Raw genomic sequence first — 17559 nt, forward strand, 5'->3', positions numbered from 1 at the left:
CTGAGAGATGGAATGTGTCCAAGTTCTTTACTTTTCAGTCCATCCTGACTAAAGGCCAATTCACATGACCCTTGTCCTTGTGACGAGCCTCCTTGTTTTCAGTCCTAACTTCAAAATATATTTACTGTGAAGCAGCCCTGTGATTGTGAGTCGTTTAATCATGACCACAGCTTTGCAACCAACATTTGGAAGGTTTGTGATTGGATTGCAAAATTGTGGTCTGTCTTGTGCTCAGCCTATTCATTTGACAAGTTCACCACAAACATGTTTGGAGCCTGAATTGAAAACAACTGGCACAAGGAAAATATCCCTATGACGTTACCAAGGCTTAATATTTTGGTGACACATGAGAGTTTAGGGGCTGGTGACTGTGGGACACCAGTATCTCCACCTACTTCACCCAAGATACCCCTTGCCACGCAAAGTGACTGGGGCAATCATCTTGAGAATGATTGTTAATGATCACACATTTTCATTGTCTATTGGGTGTGTGTGTGTCTGCCTGCCTGAATGTGTGTTTGCGCCCAAACCTGTGTCTCTATGTATGTTTCCAATCTGCTAAGTATGTGTATAGCCAAGCGCAGGCTGCTTTTCTCTCCCCCTACCCTGTGTGTGTGTGCATTTGCTAGCATGCAGACATTGAAGTCGTGGTGAACTCTCAATGTGGTTTTTGAGCTCCAAAAGATTTGCTGCTCCTGCCCTAAACCATATTCACATTGTAGGTGATTTGCTGTCCTTTCTCACTGTGGCCTCAGGATCTCTCCCAAAAGGAGTGAGTTAAACCAAGACTGAATAAAAACAAAAGTTTTAATGTTAGAGAAAAGATGTTAAAGGATTCAACAGTTCAAACATTTTAACTTTCCATTAGCCTGAACTGGTTAGTAGCTGTAATGATACTTCACATTTCCTCCTTCAGTTCTAACACCTACATAAACGTAGGTTTGTGCAAGTAGAGAGATACCAATAACGTTTTCAATGTCAAGAAGTAATTCTGATCATGGCAGGATAATAGTGTGGGTGGAAACTTAAATACATTCAAAGGTTCCATTTGTGACTTTGCCTAAGTTAAATAAGTTTTTTTCCCCAGGGTCCATTGAATGGTCTGGGAGCTTCTGAGGCTATAACACTTACTGAAGATAAGGTCAGGGGGCATCTATGGTAGGACGTTGATGAGGGTTACATTTTGGGTGGCCTGACTATACAGAACGTCTGACTTGAGCCGTTTGGATGGGAATGTTTTAAAGAGTATTTTTTTCTTTCTGCTAAAAGATGGTGTAATGAGCTAGACATTTTAAATGCTATTGAAGTGGCAATCCTACCTACACTTGCAAGGGAGTAAGCCTCATTCAACCCTGACTTTTTATAAAGCATGCATGGGATTGTACTGTTATTTGTTATATCTGTTTCAGTGTTTTAACTATCCATAGTTACCCATATTTTGCAATGCACTTCTCCAACCAATGGTTACAACAATACCATAGGGGAAATTTTTAGTGAAAATAATACTCAGAATGGCATTGCTTTAGGGAAATATATTTGCATGAACATTAGTCATATAATAATTCTTTATTAGGAGGAATTCAGACTAAAATTCTGGTGAATTTTCATGAGGATTAAATAAGAAAATCCACAAATTACTGTAGAATTGCTGTAAAATGTGGACAACTGAATTTAAGATTGGAAAAATGAGAACTTGAGAGAACCAAAATTGACAGATCTTTCTATCCGTAGTCATGACTAACTTGTCCACTAATTTCAGTAGGTATAGCCTGAATGTGACTTGAATTGGGTTCAAACCAATGACTTCATTACTTCATTTTTTAAAATGAAGTAATGCAAGAGACAATGTAGTACTTAACTTCTTTGGGCTTGAGACAGGAATGAAGAAGTATATATGATGCTTCCCTAATGCACATGCAGTAGCTCCATTCATCTTTATTAAGAGCTTTGTCTTCTAGTCCTTTGACCCCAATAATGTTTCACTCCATGCATAAACATAAATGTCTCTTAGTAACACTGAATTTCTGGTTTGGTGTGTCTTCCTTCCTTTCTATAGGGTGCCCACCTACAGCAGAATATCATTGTAACAACAGATTTGCATAGGGGAATTGTAGAATTGTAGAGCTGGAAAGGACCATGAGGGTCATCTAGTCTAACCCCCTGCTATGTAGGAATCCCAACTAAAGCATCCATGACAGATGGCCATCCAACCTCTGCTTAAAAGTCTCCAAGGAAAGAGAGTCCACCACCTTCTGAGGGAGTCTGTTCCTCTGGTGAACTGCCCTTACCATCAGAAAGTTCTCCCTTTCTTGCAGCTTGAGGCCACTGGTTTCATTCCTACCCTCTGGTGCAGGAGAAAACAAGCTTGCTCCATCTCCCTTCAGTTGTTGGCTACTTGTGTATACTCTTCTTTCATAATTTCCCCTTTCTTCCATTTCTTATACATACCCTTCTTGAATCTCAGCTCATCATTGGTTTTTGGGGTTGAGTGTGTGTACCTTATTGTTTGTTTGTAAATATGCTTAAATAAAACATTAAAAAGAAGAAGAAAGAAACGCCCATCCGTCTTTGACTCCCTTCTCTCTGAGTGTTTCTTTTTTTTAAAAATAATTTTTATTAACCGACCAATCAAATCAAATCAAATCAAATCACATCACATAAATTCCGAATTACAAAGCCGAATTTTAAATTTTTTTTGTTTGGGGGGACCCATATTTCAGGTTCCGAAGGGGATTCCAATCATCTTCTTGCAGCTGCGTTAATATCCACAAATCTGTCCAAATAATGTTCATAATTCTATCCAGTCCTATCTTGCTGTTCCCACATCTTGTCTTGTTCGTATATTTTTCTTTTTTTTCTTTATGATCTCTTCTGATAATCTCCTTAAGCAGATAAACTCCAGTTGGGCGGCCGAGGGGTGGGGGCGCTGCTCGGAGTTAGCCAGAGGTGGTGCAGGATGGCCGGTAACAACGTAATGGACCCGCGGCGGCCAAATCGCGTTCTCAGATACAAACCTCCATCCACAGAGAATAACCCTACCCTGGAAGACCCCACACCAGACTACATGAATCTACTGGGAATGATTTTCAGTATGTGTGGCTTGATGCTGAAGCTAAAGTGGTGTGCCTGGATTGCTGTCTACTGTTCATTCATCAGCTTTGCCAATTCTCGGAGTTCAGAAGATACCAAACAGATGATGAGCAGCTTCATGTTGTCTATCTCGGCTGTAGTGATGTCCTATCTGCAAAACCCACAACCCATGTCTCCTCCTTGGTGAAAGGTTATTGCCTCTCTTCAGAGCTCCTCTTGCAAAACAGAGGTGCATGCCCTCAACAGAGAGGACTATTTTCTCAGGCAATGCAGATCCATTTGCACATGTCTTGGGAGTACTCATTTTGCTGCATTAATAAAGTGATGGTTATTAGGAAAAAAAACCACAAAAAAACCACAGATAAACTCCAGTTATAATCCTGTGTGAATTTTTCCGTTCGTCCAATCATCATGTCGAGATGGTTTCCATATATCATCACTTTCATAAATAAAAGCACTCTTTCCATCATTAGTCTCGCAAATCTGTCGCCTTCTTTAGTCCCTCTGAGGAGGCTCACCCACAATATGAAAACAGATCTATTCCTCCTCCCAGACATAAGTCTGTCGACAGAACTTGCCAAAATGGTGACGCTATTTTTTGCTGCGTCATTCCAAAGCTCTTATACTTTCCACGATCTCCTTAAAGCATGCTTTGGTTAGAAAATTATCTCCACACAGTCTTAAATCCTCAGCTTAAGTCATTTAAACGGCATTTCTGACTTGTGACGTGGGGGGGGGGGATTCTTGGTTAATCACATAGAGAAAAGAAAGGAAAGTCCCCCCCCATCCAGTCCCGTTGCCGAACATACCGAGCCTTGGTGTGTCTTCTCATGATTTATTCCTGTTCCTCCGACCCGTCTTGTTTCTCAGAGATCTCTTCAGTTAGCAGTATTTACTCCCCATTCTTCCTTGAAATATGTGCATTAGCTTCCTCCTAATTGTTTCTTTTGAAGTTGCTGCAGCTAGAGGCGCGAATCAGAGACAGCGTCCAGGAGCGCCGAAATCCGCACAAGGGCTTTCTGCCTAGTGCCCTCACCCCCTCAAGTTCGGGGGTGGTATAGGGCACAGCAGGCAAGGGCAGTCCCCCCCCCCATACGCTTGGGGAGGCCGGGAGGCTGTTTACTCCCATCACAGCCTCTTAATTACCTCGTGTGGGTCGGAGAGATGTTATTGTCAGCCATCTTCTGATGCACCCCTAGTGGCCCCCTCTCTCTGAGTGTTTCTGACCATGGGACTTCTCCTAGTAGTTCCTTAAGCTTTTTCGAAATCAGCCTTAAGTCCAGAGTGCATGTACAGTTATACTCAGCTTTCTCTTGCCTTTGTATCAAGAAATCCAAGGAAGGTAATGAGCATACGTGCATTCTATATACAGAAATCCATAGTCTTTGTCTATAGCCTTCTGTAGACAGAGAGATCTGCAGTCCTCTGTCCCCTTCTAATCTGTCCCCTTCTAATATCACACCTCCCTGTTCTTTCTCTTATGGAAAAGTTCCTCTCCCATAAGTGAATGGTTCCTATTGAATTTTATGGAAGAATCCTAAAGGGCTGTACTTAGGAAAGACTGTTGAGGTGAAAGCAAAATATGCAGTCTCTTGACACCATCTTATCTGTGTACTAGGTAGGACAACATTTGCTTCCACCTTACTAATTTATTTGAGGACAGCTCTTTTATATTATTCCATACTCAATAACAACCATTCATTTCTATGGAGGAAAGTAGAACTGAAATCTGAAACATTCTTAAGCTGGAGACAAACCCTGATTCTTTTTGCAGGGGCAACAGGATTCCCCTCTCCATCCTAGTAGCTCCACTGAGTACTGTTATTATAAGGTAAAGGTACCCCTGCCCGTACGGGCCAGTCGCGTCTGACTCTAGGGTTGTGCGCTCATCTCAAGAGGCCGGGAGCCAGCGCTGTCCACAGACACTTCCAGGTCACTTGGCCAGCGTGACGAAGCTGCTCTGGCGAGCCAGCACCAGCGCAGCACACGGAAACGCCGTTTACCTTCCCGCTATAAAGCGGTACCTATTTATCTACTTGCACTTAGGGGTGCTTTCGAACTGCTAGGTGGGCAGGAGCTGGGACCGAAAGACGGGAGCTCACCCCGCCGCGGGGATTCGAACTGCCGACCATACGATCGGCAAGTCCTAGGCACTGAGGTTTTACCCACAGCGCGACCCGCATCCCTTACAGTTATTATACTTTGCTCCAAATAGTCATGGGACAATTCCTGCTCCCATTCATTTTCATGAGAGAATATGTAAGTTCCATCATATTATTTATGTACACTTCATTTGTATTTTATGAATAACAGAAAGGAGGCATGAAAACCAAAGTATTTGTGGATGGGATAATTTTTAATGCGGGAAGAGAAGGACATTTACACAAAACTATGAACCCATTTATAATGCAGCTGTATTTTAGATTCTCAATTTATTGGAAAGTGATCAAGTTTTATCGCCAGTTGTCTTGTTTACTAGTTGACATTGTAGTTTCTTATTTACAAACACAACAGAAACACAAGCCTCTCTCCATATAAAATGGTGTTATATTGTACTCACAAACATAATAACTTGGCATATAAAATTTTACAGTAAGGCACACAGAATTAGCCTGAAACATATAACTCATGTAGCACGTATTTGGTTTTTATTCACAGCTGTCATGCAAGAAAATACTTTTTTCCTGTTGGCCAAAGACCAAAAGCATTGTGGAGTTCTTAAATATTTGCATATTTGGTTTACATTGCAGAATGTTTGGGGAGAAATATCAACTAATTCAGAAATCAGTGTACCAAAAGATAAGTTTCCTTCCTTATGTCTTATTGCATTCTAATACATCACCCAGCAGTACCTTCTTTGAAAAGTCTTCTGTGCATCAGTGTATCATTACCTGCACTGCATTCTTTATATGAAAAGGTTTGGTTTATATAAAAATCTCCTATAATTATCTTCACACACTTCTAAAATTAGTAAAACCTGCAAAGGCAGTTTAATTGCAGAGGACAGAATATTTCATATGAAAATATGCTTGAAGTTCAAGAACAACATGAAGACCCAAAAAAATACTTTGACTTTTAGAGTTTTAAAATGGTTACATAAAATCAACTATATAATTACAGCCACTAGAGCTGTTAGGGTTTAGAGATGCACTTGAGATTTTTTTCAGCAGCTGATGGTTAAAAGAACTTCAGTTAGTATTGATTTGTTTAATGCATTTTGTGGATTATTATTTTTTGCATGTATGTTTTATTGTTGTAAAATGCTTTGTCACATACAGGAAAAGGATGTAAGTTTTTTGAAAAACAAATTAAGACATTAATAGCCTGCCTGGAGCTGTAAGGTTACATGATTGACAACATGCCTGCTTTCTCTTCCTGCTGTTGTTACACCAGTGAATGTCAATCACTCACGTTAAACAGGACAATAATAATAGCAATGCTGTCTGTTCTTAAATCTTAATGCAGATTTTAAAGCTACTCTGAGCAGCTCTTAAATGTGGATAAATCTAGGCAAAGGAAATGGTATTATGAGGTGACAAAAGTTTGGAAAACATTGGCATTTATATAGTGTAAGAACATAGCAGTGAAATGCAGTATTAGTTAGAGACCCTTTTAATCAGGGTGGATGGAAAGGGCTTTATATTTGGACGTGTTGCTTTATAAATGACCAAGGAGGAATCTTGGGATCCAAGAGTACAGCCTTGTTTTACAGCAGTCAGTGAGAGTTTTTCCACTGAAATCAGTGGCAAATCAGTGGCAAAAGTGCAGTATTAGTTAGCATATTATATCAAATATAAGTGCTGGATTTTAGACTTGGCGATAATATCTTTTGGAAATGATTGAAGTGAAGAGGCTATCCAAATACAGCATTTCTCTTTGTGAAAGTTAATCTATCATTGCTTGGCCTGAAAACAAGGTTATTTGGGTACAAACATTTTAAAAAGAAAAATTTCTTGCTTTAATTACAATATTTTCAAAACATCACAGGGCACCTTTTTTGGGGGGGTTAAAACTCATTCCCTTTACATTGTTCATGTTTCTAGCATATTAACCTTTCACAGTATGCTGCCATATCTGCCGCTGATGTCAACTTTGGCTTTGGTCGTATATGGCTTTACCTGTGAGCAAGCCCCACTAAAGTCAATGGGACTTACTTCTTAGACATGTAGAGGACTGCACTGCTAACACCATGTTCTGTGGATTTGTTGCAACAGGTGACATGCCCTGTGCAATTCCTAACCTTTCATTTGCTGGCATGGAAAGTCTTAGGGAAATGACAGTGATTGCATAGTTTCTGACAAAAAGACTGGAGATCGACAATTGCTTTTTCAGAGTGTTGAAAGCAGAATTATAGAGGCAATGTGTCCTGTGATATACACACTAATTTCATTTGTCAAAGCTACCAGCTTTGCTCAAACAATCTTTGTAGGCTTTTTGAAGTACTTCAAAACCATGCATATCCTGTAAACAAAGGCATATGTGAAGTGTGTATATACACCAGTGGTGCTTCAATGTTTGCTTGAAAGCTGTTGTAACTGTGCCAGCCAGTTTCAGCAGCCTTCAGGAATATGTGATATTTATCTGGTCTCGGGTGCCTGTTCTGGTTATGGGAAGAGGGTCACAGAACTGTGCAGCTGTGTGATTAATTAATATATTTGTCACACTTTAGAAGAAGAAGAAGAGTTTGGATTTGATATCCCGCCTTTCACTCCCTTTAAGGAGTCTCAAAGCGGCTAACATTTTCCTTTCCCTTCCTCCCCCACAACAAACACTCTGTGGGGTGAGTGGGGCTGAGAGACTTCAAAGAAGTGTGACTGGCCCAAGGTCACCCAGCAGCTGCATGTGGAGGAGCGGAGACGCGAACCCGGTTCCCCAGATTAGGAGTCTACCGCTCTTAACCACTACACCACACTGGCTCTCTTATAGCCACCACACTGGCTATAAGTTATCTTAACTTATAGACGTTGTAAAAGAACTACATTTCCACACAAACTGATGTAATGAAAAATTTAAATGAAAAACAGCTTTCTTTGGAACAGTGTAAACTGGATTGGAAGCTTGCGGGGAGATGGTGCAGACAGTGGCATCGCAAGGTGGGGGTGGGGGTGGGGTGCCCCGGGTTCCACGTCTGGGAGGGTGACAAGAAGGCACCCTGTGGGATGCTTAGCCTGCCGCCCTGGTCCGGGCCCGGCGGCGCGAGCAGCCATTGCGCCGCCGCAGCCGCAAGCAGAGGATCCCGCCACCATCCGTACAGCTCTTGGGCGGTGCCGGCGGCAAACTGCTATGTACAACGCATGCGCGGTGTTGCACGCATGCACTGTGCGTAGCGACGCAGCACATGCGCTGTACATAGCGGTTTGCCACCGGTGCCGCTGGAGTGCCATACGGACAGCAGTCGGATCCCTCCTCCCCAGCTCGCCATAAGCGGCTCTTGCTCGGGGTACTTGGGAGTTGTGGGGGTGGGGGCGCAGAGGCGTAGGAAGGAGGGGCGGACATGCTGCGCCCGCCTGCGACTCCCAAGCCTACTCTGAGCTGTTGATGTGGGGGGAGGGGTGACCAAAAAAAAATCCGCACCGGATACCACCTGGGCTTGCTACACCTCTGGGTGCAGATATTTACATTTGCAAGTTTCAACCGGACCACTGTGGCAGTGACGGGAAATTGGGGTGGAGCAGAAAAAAACAGCCGACAAGGAAAGGATTAAGCTTTAAGCACCATATTTCTAGCTTCACCACACACACACACACACACACACACACACACACACACAAAGATTACTGCACATATTGGAAACAAAAACACAACTATAAATTCTAGGTACAGTGGTACCTCGGGTTACATACACTTCAGGTTGCATACGCTTCAGGTTATAGACTCCGCTAACCCATAAATATTACCTCAGGTTAAGAACTTTGCTTCAGGATGAGAACAGAAATCATGCTCCGGCGGCTCGGCAGCAGCAGGAGGCCCCATTAGCTAAAGTGGTGCTTCAGGTTAAGAACAGTTTCAGGTTAAGAACGGACCTCTGGAACGAATTAAGTACTTAACCCGAGGTACCACTGTATATACCTCTATTTATGGTCTCGTAATACATGTTTTACATGCCAGCAAGTTCTCATACCACACAGTGGATCTTATAAAGTCAGAACTCATGAACTATATATGGTTCTATGTCTCATCATTAGTCTTTTATTTATAGGATATTCTGGTTGATCTTATAAAATGTGATTGAAGTTTATGCCATAAGAATATGTAAGATTATAACATGTTGCAAGACTTGTGATTTTTCATTTCCACAGATTCTGTGGAAAAAATATCTAAATATGCATAGGATAACTTACACTTTGTGATCTATACCTTTGGAGTCCTTTTAATAAAAGGGGAATTCACATTAAATAAATTCACAAACAGGTGTCATCAAATGCAAGGTGATCTATCACATTAAAGGATTAATCCCAAGGAAGTTCCTTAATCCAGCTCTTTCAATTTAGTCTTAAAATATAAAAATGCAACCAATCCACTGAACAGAGTATTGGTACATACAGACAGGTGCCTGGTTTTATCAGAAATATACAGCTAAGGCAGCACTTGCAGACAATCTGGCCCTTTGAGATTTTTCTTTATTTTGCAAAACTTACCTTCTCTGAAAAGGAATACTTATGTGATCAGAAGTATCTCATCCTTTTGATATACAGTGGTAGAAAACACAATTTGTGACATGCCAATTTAATTCAGCTCTCATAACAACTTGTAAGAGATAAGGAGGTTGTCAGAAAGATACCATTGGATGTTCAGGGACTGCTTTTGAAGTTTCTCTGAACTGACAGCTAATAAGAAGCTCTCTTTGATAAGTTATTTTTGAATGTACATACATTCTACTGTTATGTTTGATTTTCATCTAGAAGATGTTTTAACTATGTGCTTTGTTTGGTGTCTCTAATGTAAAATCAGCTACCTAGCTGAAACTTTGTTAATTTCCTTACATATTTTTCCTAGTGGGATTTTTGTTTAAAATACACCATGTAGAAGAAGACAGGAACTCCACATTAAAAGTGATATAGTGGAGCAGCATTGAAAGTGTTTGGTTTGATAGCAATGTATATTTTCTCTAAAGATATTAAATTATAGGTATACAACATAAGATGCATCAAATATTTGGTTTTACAGTCAATCAAAATGTGTTAATTTTACCTGCAAATCAACTTCATGAAAGATTTTTACTTAACATAAAATGCAGAGGCTCATTGATGATGAATTTATTGTGGATAAGAGGACTGGGCATTGCAAAGAGCAGGAGGAATAAGATCTTGCAGTCGCTGATGTGGAGTAAATTTAGGACCAGATGGTTCTGTCCTGCTTCTTTGTACAGTGTTTTAAAAGTTATTGTGCGTAGTTTTCAGGTTTTTTTCTGTGTCAAGTGAACACCTTTAGCATTCTTTTCTCCTATGTGGTAAAACTAATATGCTGAGAAAGCTAAAACAATTCTATGATTCTATGAACTTTTCTTATCTGCATAACCCTGAAGGCGCTAGGGTATCTTTAAATCCATTTATAGCAATGGGGGAGAGGAAGGAGACTTCATTTTGGTGTGAGTTGATTTGGACCAAGAGTTCCACAAGAAGTGCCTACAACTTGCCTTTTAAATTAGCAATTTAAAAAGTAGTAACAACAAAGCTGTATCTTAAGGGCATATATAGCATTTTACATTGAAAGCCAAGTAAAAAAGCAAGCTTTGTTAAAGGATAGGGGCATTTTGTGCCTAGAATGTATTATGCAATTTTGAACACAGAGATAGAATTTCTGTAATTATTCTGGCTGCACTACATATACACTCACAGAATTACAGATAATTTTGCCAGGGTACAAATAAGCAGGAAGCCAGGAGATAATGGCATAGGACTGTGGAGAAAGGCTGATGGAAAGGGACAGCAGTGAAACACTATCCGATGAAAACTTACTAAAGATGTGTTTGGTTTCAGAGGGTGATATCCAGGGCCTTTTTTCAGCAGGACTTCTGTGGAACTCAGTTCCAGCATCTGTCAGGTGGGTGCCATTGCCATTCTAAAAGAACAAGGGAGGTGTTCATTTCCGCCACCTCTTTTTCTAGAAAAAATGGCACTGCTGATATCCAACATTAAGGCAATTCAGAGTAGATTCAGGTCATTGGACTTAAGGCAATTAAGTCTGTTGTTGTTGTTGTTGTTGTTGTTGTTTAGTCGTGTCCGACTCTTCGTGACCCCATGGACCAGAGCACGCCAGGCACTCCTGTCTTCCACTGCCTCCTGCAGTTTGGTCAGACTCATGTTTGTAGCTTCAAGAACCTGTCCATCCATCTCATCCTCTGTCCTCCCCTTCTTCTTGTGCCCTCAATCTTTCCCAACATTAGGGTCTTTTCCAGGGAGTCTTCTCTTCTCATGAGGTGGCCTAAGTATTGGAGCCTCAGCTTCACGATCTGTCCTTCCAGTGAGCACTCAGGGCTGATTTCCTTAAGAATGGATACATTTGATCTTCTTGCAGGCCATGGGACTCTTGAGAGTTAAGTCTACTCAGAGTGATACATGGATTTCACACAGAATGTTTCACATGCTTTTCTTTTCTGAACCATGTGGGTAAAAACAAAGGGCATTTTCCAACACTGCAGTTTTTAGATATGTCTAAGGTTTTTAATTGTAGATCTAAAAATACAAGCAGGTTTTTTAAAACATTTATGTCTTGCAGGTTTACTCAGCAGAGAGTGACTGTTAGCTGCAGCACCTTGTTTGTTTGTTCTTCTGCCAAAAAGAAGGGAGAAGGAAATACTGTAGTGGGGGGGGGGGGAGTCATTCTGCTCATGCAGTGACTTATTTGGAATGCAACCCTTATAATCTAAAAGACACGATGCAAAGGGAAAAACAGGTGAGGAGGAGTGAGAAAAAACAAAGTGATACACTGATTCTTCTTGTAATGACCAGCTGGGATGGAAATAGTTCAAGTAGCCTGATGGAATGGCTACTGCTGGATGACTGATGAATGAGAAGAGGAGATATAGGCAGGTGCTTTTACACTCAGACATAAACCTAGGTTTGCTACTATATTATTTTTGAAGTTGCAATTTGGCTACAAAAGGTATTTGATAAACAGGAATGTAGGCAAATTAGTCAAGGGTTAGGAAAAAAGGGAATAGAACAGTGCAGCGATCTCTTACAGATCAGCTTATAAAGCTGTTGATCCTCTGGTGTATTGAAAACCTTGGCTCGATCTAGACACATCAAAGTGTTTCAGTTTAAAGCGTTGTAAATTTAAACAGGGAAAACAGGTAGAGAAAAACAGAACTCCACATTACCATCTGGTGGCATAATGTTATATTGCACACACAACACATATAAATAGTTTTTTCTTTACCAGTCTAGCTGAGTCCCTGGTGTAAGTAGCTCCACACTCAGAGGAGGAGGAGGTGTACTGTTGGGTGCTTTCAGCTGTGTAGCATGGAGGAGTGTGCATGTAACCTTTCTGCTCTGACTTCTGCACAAAGAGGGAATGGATCTGAGCGATGCCTCTGAAACACAAAAGCAGCCTTTAATCAAGAGCCTAAGTGCTGTGTGGAGTTCATGCAAGGGCAGAGGATGCAAACACTCCTGTATATAACATGCATTTTTGTAGCTACCAAACATTTTTGAGTGTAGCATAGTGGATGGAGTCCTTGCTTGAAAGTAGAACAGGGAGACATGGGCTTATTGTTACACCGAATGGTATGATTTTTAATTATTTCCTTCATATTTCTGTAAACAACTGGTGATTTCGTTACATCTCTCAGAATGTAATAGAGACAAAGAGAAGTAATAATTTCAGTTTCTTTAAACTTAATTTGAAACAAGAAACATTGCATTGATTTTACTAGCATAAAAATAGGTCACTAGACCTTCAAGCTGTCCAGCTGCACAGAGTGTCATAGATAAGCAGTGAACTGAACACTGAGAATCCATATCCAGAACTCCACAGTTTTGACTGTCTCTCAGACAGCACACCATTTCACACAGCTGCTTTTATTTCAGAAGGTATCTGAAACAATTATTTTTAAGCATTTCTGCCGTATACGGTATACTGTCAACAGAATTATCTATGAAGAGTGTATACATATAGTCATCAAAAGAGTAACATGATATCTGCTATCTGAGACATTATGTTTGTGTTTGGAGACCAGGATAACACCAATGTTTCAAAAGATTCTTCTGTAATGAATTATTCCACATATAGTCAAGAGAGAGAGAGAGAGAGAGAGAATGAAAGTTTGGGTAAGGTTTATACTGAACTTTGTGACAAGTTATATTTACTATCAACATGATGTCTCCAAAGGAGACAGTAAAGGTCATATAATTGTAATGGCATGTGTGCCTCTGAAGGAAAAGGCATGTCATCATATGTCACACCTGCCTTAAGTTTATAACATAGCATCTTAGTCTCAAAAGCCAATATAACAGGTGTGTGACATATCTTTCATTTCCCTGACACCCCTGGGAGGTGACATACAAAACTGAATCCTGCACTTCAGCCAATAGAATATCCTTTTAAAAAAACAAATGAAATGTGAGAAAGAGGCTGCATCAATCCAGGGTATATACGTGAACTGAAATTTCACGTATCCCTTCACCCCATCAACTACCGGTACCTCCCCTAGTTCAAGAAGTGTTTGCAATCTCTAACTCATTTCTATTCTTTTCCTTATTCTGTCTTCATGATGAAAACAAAACAATGCAGAATATATGCTAGTTGCCTATTTACTAGCCATGCCTGCTTTTCACAAATTTGCAGTTTCCCCTAGAGACTTTTTTTAAGTGTGGGAGGAAACCGAAACCCACCCATAAATACATCCTTAGAAATAGCTGGGCTGACCTGGAATAGCCCAGTGTGTTCTGTACATGATATGCTTTTTTACTACAGAAGGGCTGGTTCCTGAGAGTGTTAGGATTAAGCAAGATCCTGCCCAACAGCACCATGATTCTGCACTGAGCATTCAGCAAGTTGAAAAGATTCTTAGTTTGCATGCCCTCCGCAAAAAGAACGACTGCTCAGGTATAGAAAGTTGTGTACAATACGCGTTTCACTGTAGGAAGTGGGGCCTCAGAGGATTGTGCACCTATTAATAAACCATTTGCTGTTTTTAAAAAGTCTGCTCTTGACTAGGTTTCGGGCTGAAATACTTGCTGTAGCTTCAGAATTATATATGGCACAATTTCCTTGGAAAGTGAAGGCACCACTTTAAAATTATGGCCTTGCCCCCACCCCCGACGCTCCAGTTATTTCACAAAGATATACAGTGGTACCTTGGGTTACAGACGCTTCAGGTTACAGACTCCGCTAACCCAGAAACAGTACCTCGGGTTAAGAATTTTGCTTTAGGATGAGAACAGAAATCATGCGGCGGCAGCGCAGCGGTAGCGGGAGGCCCCATTAGCTAAAGTGGTACCTCAGGTTAAAAACAGTTTCAGGTTGAGAACAGACTTCCAGAACGAATTAAGTACTTAACCCGAGGTACCACTGTACTGAATTGATTCCACTATTGTTCATTCTTTGATGTCCTCTAAAAAACAAGACAATAGGGCAGATGCATTTTTGTGAGAATTACTAGCACAGAAATATGTGGCTAGTGAATAATATTGGCACAGTTGTTTTATTTTGGACTGCGATTATGATTACTTTTTGGTCTTACTGCTTTTATTTTCTACTAAATTATTGGGAAATGTGGTAAAATACAATGATTCAAATGCTTTCCTTGATAATCACTATCTCCCTGCAGCCTCCAATGCTGCAATTAACAATTTAAAGTAACTGTATTAGTTCTTGTTCATGTAGGGATGATCACTTTTTCCTCCAGGTCAGAGTACACGTTGTGTGTTTCTTACTGAAGTCACTGCTTTTCTTATTTAAAGTAAAATGTATCCAATGTGAGTTAAGATTTCTTGTCCAATGCAAAAAATAATGAAATGTTGCATTATGACCAACAGTAATCATATCTCGGGACGTGTTTGGCGCTGTGGGTTAAACCACAGAGCCTAGGACTTGCTGATCAGAAGGTCAGCGGTTCGAATCCCCGCAACGGGGTGAGCTCCCATTGCTTAGTCCCTGCTCCTGCCAACCTAGCAGTTCAAAAGCACTCAAAGTGCAAGTAGATAAATAGGTACCGCTCTGGTGGGAAGGTAAACAGTGTTTCCGTGCGCTGCTCTGGTATGCCAGAAGAGGCTTAGTCGTGCTGGCCACATGACCCAGAAGCTGTATGCTGGCTCCCTCGGCCAATAAAGCGAGATGAGCGCCGCAACCCCAGAGTCGGCCACAACTGGACCTAATAGTCAGGGGTCCCTTTACCTTTAATCATATCTCAGTTCAATGGTCATACTGTATACATCTGTATGTGTAAATGGTGAGAGCTCAGAATTGCACCCTTATGACACCTGACCAATGCATATTTGATGTTTGTAACACCAGCTGTTTGTAGTAGGTGTTTGTAGCAGAAGGCTACCAGTACACATGCGAACACGTATGGAATCCAAACATGCAGTGTGTACCCTTCATTTTCCAGGAATTTAGATGGTGTGTACAAAGATTCTATGCGTAGGTTACTATGCCGGCATTGTGGAGGCTGGGTGTAGGCAAGGGATGAGCCCATAACTTACGATCACGATTTACCCCACACATATGTACAGGTGCATGTAAGTTTATGTTTGCATTCTTGCTATCCTCCAGTTACAGTTTTGTGGGTATATATATATATATATATATATATTGCCCACGCCAGCTTGCTATGTTTAATTTTAGTCCTGGAATGGTTTTCAGTTTTCCTGTTTGGTATATCTAAAACATTTCCCAGCGATAGTTCCAAAACCAACACATTAACAAAGCTGTAATTAATAATGTTGGAAATAAATAATAATTTCTTATCGTTCTTTCTTCACATTTTTAATAGTAATCAGCGTTTATTGTGCAAAGAAAATGTGACTAATTGAGCAAGGTGGGAGGTGACATCAGTTCAAAATGCTTAAAATAAGCTGAAGAGCAAGAAAACACAAATTACACAAAAGCTTCAAGCACCCAGGGAATTCAAAAAAGTTTCAGGTTCCACAGTAGTCTTTGCAGGTCAAAGGTTATTTAACCCGTGCCCATTTTACATACTAGCTTGATTAATGCTTGATCTACTGCAAGGCTATCACTATTTATTTGTACTATGAATATTTTACAAGGAGGGACAAATTGACTGCCTGCCTGCCTGCCTAGCAGTATATTAAATACCCTCCCTTTTGCATAGAATCCAGTTGAAGTTTTGTCTTGGCAAAGCAGCAATGGAAAAGAGAATCAGTTCCTCCCCCCCCCCCTTTTGTAACTTTCTTTGTATCTCATAGCAAAAACCTTACTCAGAGGTAAGTCCCACTAAATTAAATTAGACTTACTTCCAGGTAGGTGTGCATAAGATTGGAAGGGAAATCTCTGTACAGCCCACCATAATGACCCCAGGAAAAATGTTGTTTCTTTCTTCCCTGCCCACTACTGGAATTCTTGCATATAACAGCAAAGGACAGAGTTTCTTTATATACATTTATGGGTGGGAGGTTGAGAATAAAAAAAAGGGGAGAGTACCAGCTCACCTTGGTTCATGATAGGAGCCTCTGATTTAGCTGGAAGAGCTGCAGAAGGATAAAAGATACCGTATTTTTCTGTGTATAAGATGCCCCCATGTATAAGATGACCTATTTCTTTTTCACCCAAAATTAATAAATCAATACTGTATTCTAAACATCAAACAGAACAACTTTAAGCTTTTGGGGGGGGGGCATCACCCAAAGTTAAGTTTGCCATATTTAAAGAACCTGGGCCTGGAGGCAAGCCTGAACCCAAGCCCAGGCTGCCTGCACCAGTGCCAAAGCCTGGGCCCCCAAAGCTGGAGCCCGAACCTGAGCCCAGGCCTCCTGAGCCTGAACCCAAGGCTGCCCAAGCCCGAACCCCTGTGCATTCACCATCTATTTATAAGACAACCCCCAATTTTTGACTAATAATTTTTAGCAAAAAACATGGTCTTATACATGGAAAATACGATAACTGGAAATGATAAATGGTACATAATTAAGATTGGAGAGCACTGCACGTATGTGTATGTGAGCTGTTCTACACATGAAAAATGGTAGTAGATTTCTGAATGTGGTTTTTTACACATTCCAAGCTCTTTGCGTGTACTAACACATCAGGGGAGAAGACGGTATAAACCCTTTCTTTCTAATATGCTAATTCAGTTTGTTACCTTTTGTTTTTAGTGTAAGAATTCATAGGATCATAAAACTGTACAGCTGGAAGTGACCCTGATGATCATCTAATCCAATCCCCTGCAATCTCAACTAAAACATCCATGTCAGATGGCTTCCAACCTCTGCTTAAAAACCACCAATGAAGGAAATGCTATTAAAAAGTCATGTATTTAGAGCACCAAACTCACAGCCATGTTTCAGT

General features: G+C 40.8%; 2 protein-coding genes across 3 annotated transcripts in view; both read left to right on the forward strand.

Moving 5' to 3' along the window:
• The window catches only part of PACRG (parkin coregulated), a 227162-nt gene that overhangs the window by 78516 nt on the left and 131087 nt on the right, over positions 1 to 17559 (forward strand). The window lies entirely within an intron of this gene.
• On the forward strand, positions 2912 to 3434 carry LOC308472750 (PAT complex subunit Asterix). Its single transcript, XM_080997838.1, has one exon. It carries the CDS (start codon positions 2957 to 2959, stop codon positions 3275 to 3277), a length of 321 nt encoding a protein of 106 aa, XP_080853964.1. The 5' UTR covers positions 2912 to 2956; the 3' UTR covers positions 3278 to 3434.

Source organism: Podarcis pityusensis, assembly GCF_964106645.2.
Source record: "Podarcis pityusensis genome assembly, chromosome: 3".
NCBI lineage: Eukaryota > Metazoa > Chordata > Lepidosauria > Squamata > Lacertidae > Podarcis > Podarcis pityusensis.

Coding starts and splice junctions, on each gene's coding strand:
- LOC308472750 (XM_080997838.1), top strand. CDS start 2,957: ATGGCCGGTAACAACGTAATGGACCCGCGGCGGCCAAATCGCGTTCTC.